Raw genomic sequence first — 3,809 nt, forward strand, 5'->3', positions numbered from 1 at the left:
CCCCCGGGCCTCCCGAAGGGGTCGCGCGGCTCTTCATCGCGCGGGTCGAAACTCGTCTGGCCAAGGCGCTGCGGGTGGCGATGCCACGGCCCCCTCCCAGGGTCTACCTCATTCTGACGATTCTGGCTCTGATGGTCAGCCCCAACTTCAAAGACGGCGCCGAAGACCAGGTCTGACTTCTCGCAGACTCTATGCTGTTCCCTTATCACCGCAGTGCTCCTTGCCGTCATCATGGCTGGCTCTAACATCATTTCCTCTTGTTATTGTTGCGTTATTTCCCTGGCAGCCTCCCCCAACCCCTACAGGGGAAGACCCTCTGCGTTTCGTTCTGCCCCCCTTCCTCAGGAGGAGGACAGCCCCGATGAGCAACGTGGCCCGGCATCAGGCGAGCCCACTCCCAAGGCGCCTCCTGCTCCTCCCGGCTCGGACGCAGGCCCTTCTCAACCCGCCGGCCCTTCTCAACCTGCACGCCATTGTTATAGGACCACTATCCCCTCTGAAGCAGCTCAGGCTCGACGACATGATATCTCTACTAGCGTCTTGGCTATGAAAGGCTGCCTTGGCAGCTTGTGGGCAGAGAGCATGAATCAAATGGGTAGCTTGTCGCCCTTAGCTCAAATGGATAGGTTCTCGAAGTCTTGGGCTAAAGTAAGTACCTTGTTCTTTCTCCTGAATGCGAGTTTGTTTTAACTGAAGGCTGTTATTCTTGCTCTAGACTCACGCAGAGTCTCTGGTGCTGAACCAATCCTTCCACACCCTCCATCATGAAAGCAAAGACCTCCGGGACAAAGTCTCCAAACTAGAGCTACAACTGAATGATCCCGATCAAGCCAGCCACGCCTTGCGAGCCGAGATTCGAGCTTTAACCAACCAGACTGAGCGACAAAAAAGGTCTCTGACGCAGGTCAGAGATGAGCTCCGAGCTGTGCGTGAAGAAAGAGCTGCACAAGAGGCGGGATATCAGCAACAGCTCGCCCACCAGGTTCGGGAGATTCAGTCCAGAGATACCCTGATACAGGAGAAGGACAATAGGCTGGAGGCTCAGGCAGCTAAGTTGGCAGCCCAGGAAGTAGAGCTGCAGGCCTTGAGGGAGGAACTGTCTCAGTCTCAGGCGGCTCTGGCGGGAGTGTCTACAGCCTTGTGAATTTCTATCCCAGGCTGGGGCACGCTTTGCTATGACCGTGCCATATACGGCGGCGGGAGTTATCAGGCAACTGAACGCGCAGGGCTTCTTGAGCTCCATCCCCGCAGCAGACTTCTTGAATCACAACCTAATCATTCAAGGCTTTCCGGATGAGATTTTTGCTCCTTTCAAATGATCTGTACTAGACACTTAAACTGGGAAATCGTTACATGTACATATGTCTTTTCGAGTTTTCACTTGACTATCCTACTGTTTCCACGCCCCTCGTCTGATCCAGCCTACGTCCACAGAGCCAACCCCCTTAAACTCGATAGAGCCGCAAGTAGTTGGCACTCCAAGGTCGATCCAACTTCCTTCCTTGAGCGTCTTGTAAATAGTAGGCTCCCGATGCTAATCTCTTGATAACCTTGTACGGCCCATCCCATTGAGGAGCCAACTTCGTCACTTCCCCTAAGGGTTTTATCTGCTTCCAGACCAGGTCGCCTTCTCCGAAGAACCGAGGGATCACCTTCCTATTATAGTTCTGTCTCATCCTCTGTCTGTAGGCTTCCAACCTGGCAGCTGTTTGCTCACGAATTTCGCTGATGAAATCCAGTTCCGCCAGCCGCCACTCGGTGTTTTCTCCGTCGTACATCATCCTTCTCACAGAAGGTATCCCGACCTCCAAAGGAACCACCGCTTCATTACCATAGACCAGATGGAAGGGTGTCAGACCTGTGCTCTCTCGGGGCGTCGTACGGTAGGCCCACAAAATGCCTGGGAGCTCGTCCACCCAGCTGCCTCCCATGTGATCTAGCTTGACTTTAAGCCCGCGTACTATCTCCCGATTGACCACCTCGGTCTGACCATTACTTTGAGGATGAGCCACTGAGGTGAAGGCCTGAGTTATGCCGAACCCCTTGCACCAATTCTGTATCCTGTGCCCCTGGAATTGCCTGGCATTGTCCGACACTAACTTATGGGGTAAGCCAAATCTGCAAAAGATGTTTTTCCACAGGAACTGGATCACCGCATCTTCAGTGATTCTGGCTAGGGCTTCTGCTTCTACCCACTTGGAGAAGTAGTCTACTGCTACCAACAAGAAGCGCCTCTGCCCGGTAGCCATCGGGAAAGGCCCCACGATATCCATACCCCATTGGTCGAAAGGGCAGGATACTGTAGAAGTTCTCAGCAGCTCTGTAGGTCTGTGCGTCAGGCTCTGGTACTTCTGGCATGATAGACAAGTATTCACCAACCTCTGTGCGTCCTTCTGCAAGGTAGGCCAGAAATAACCAGCTAGCAATACCTTCCGAGCCAGCGTTCTTCCCCCAGCGTGATTACCACAGCACCCCAAATGTATCTCTTGCAAGGCCTGGTCCGCTTCCTCCATATTCAGGCACTTGAGTAGAGGTCTGGAGAAAGACTTTTTGTACAGCTGATCCCCAATCATTGCATAAGAGTGGGCTTGCCTCCTGATCATACGCGCTTCCTCGGGATTAGTGGATATGGCTCCTTGCTGAAGAAAGCTCATTATGGGCGCTCTCCAATCAATTACCTCTCCCGCGTTATTCTGTAAATCTATCTGGGCTACAAGGAAGGTCTGCGCTATAAATCGGTCGAGCGTCCATGTACTCAGGGAACTAGCCATTTTAGCCAACTCATCCGCTTTTTCATTTTCAGTTCTAGGAATCTTTGTGACTGTGACCTCCTTGAATTCTCCCTTCATCTTTTCATAAGCCTCCTTATAAACTTGCATCCTCTCGCTATTCACCCCAAATTGCCCGGTTGTCTGCTGCGTTACCAGCTGGGAATCGGAATATATGATGACTCGGCTCGCCCCCACATGCCGAGCTGCTTGCAGGCCTGTTAGTAGAGCTTCATATTCTACCTCATTGTTGGTGGCTCTGAAATTTAACCGCACGACCAACTGCATAATATCTCCGTGTGGGGATATGAGCAGTGCTCCTACGCCACTCCCCCGATGGGTAGCCGACCCGTCCACGTAGATTTTCCAGACCTCTTCTGAGTCCGCTGGGTATACTTCAGTCAGGAAATCTGCCAGAGCCTGTGCTTTGATTGCGGTTCGAGACTGATATTGTATGTCATACTCCCCTAGCTCAGTTGCCTACTTAATAAGCCGACCCGCCACTTCCACCTTGGTGAGAGCTCGGCCCATTGTACTGTTCGTCAAGACGGTAATGGGGTGCGCCAAGAAATACGGCCGGAGACGCCGAGCCATGAGAACAAGTCCATAGACCAACTTTTCCAGGGTCGTATACCGAGATTCGGCCCCCTTCAATAGATGACTGAAGAAATACACCGGTCGTTGTACATTATCCTGCTCCTTAACTAGCACAGCCCCCACGGCCTCGGGGGTGGCCGACAAGTAAACCCAAAGGGGCTCTCCCACAACAGGCTTGAACAGTGATGGCAAAGATTCCAGGTACTGCTTCAGCTCTTCAAAGGCCTGTGTGCATTCTTCCGTCCATTGAAACTTGACCGCTTTCCTGAGCACTTTGAAGAAGGGCGCCGCTCTATCTGCAGATTTGGAGATAAATCGGGACAGGGTTGTTATCCTGCCGACCAGCTTCTGCGTCTCCTTCAGATTCTGAGGGATCTGCATGTTCCGAAGTGCTTGCACCTTCTCAGGGTTGGCCTCTATCCCCCTTTCGGTCACCAGATAGCC

At 52.7% G+C, this 3,809-nt stretch overlaps 1 protein-coding gene across 1 annotated transcript; it reads left to right on the plus strand.

The window, feature by feature from the left end:
• The first annotated feature begins 231 nt into the window (after nucleotides 1-231).
• On the plus strand, nucleotides 232-1,144 carry LOC121994918. Its single transcript, XM_042548797.1, has 2 exons — nucleotides 232-648; nucleotides 716-1,144. The coding sequence occupies exons 1-2, from the start codon at nucleotides 232-234 to the stop codon at nucleotides 1,142-1,144; spliced, it is 846 nt and encodes a 281-aa protein (XP_042404731.1).
• The last annotated feature ends 2,665 nt before the right edge of the window (nucleotides 1,145-3,809 follow it).

Source organism: Zingiber officinale, chromosome 6A (genome assembly GCF_018446385.1).
Source record: "Zingiber officinale cultivar Zhangliang chromosome 6A, Zo_v1.1, whole genome shotgun sequence".
NCBI lineage: Eukaryota > Viridiplantae > Streptophyta > Magnoliopsida > Zingiberales > Zingiberaceae > Zingiber > Zingiber officinale.

Bases quoted from the DNA above. Each gene is read 5' to 3' on its own strand.
- LOC121994918 (XM_042548797.1), top strand. From the start codon at position 232: ATGGCTGGCTCTAACATCATTTCCTCTTGTTATTGTTGCGTTATTTCC. The intron at 649-715 runs GTAAGTACCTTG...TTCTTGCTCTAG, and splicing joins TCTCGAAGTCTTGGGCTAAA to ACTCACGCAGAGTCTCTGGT.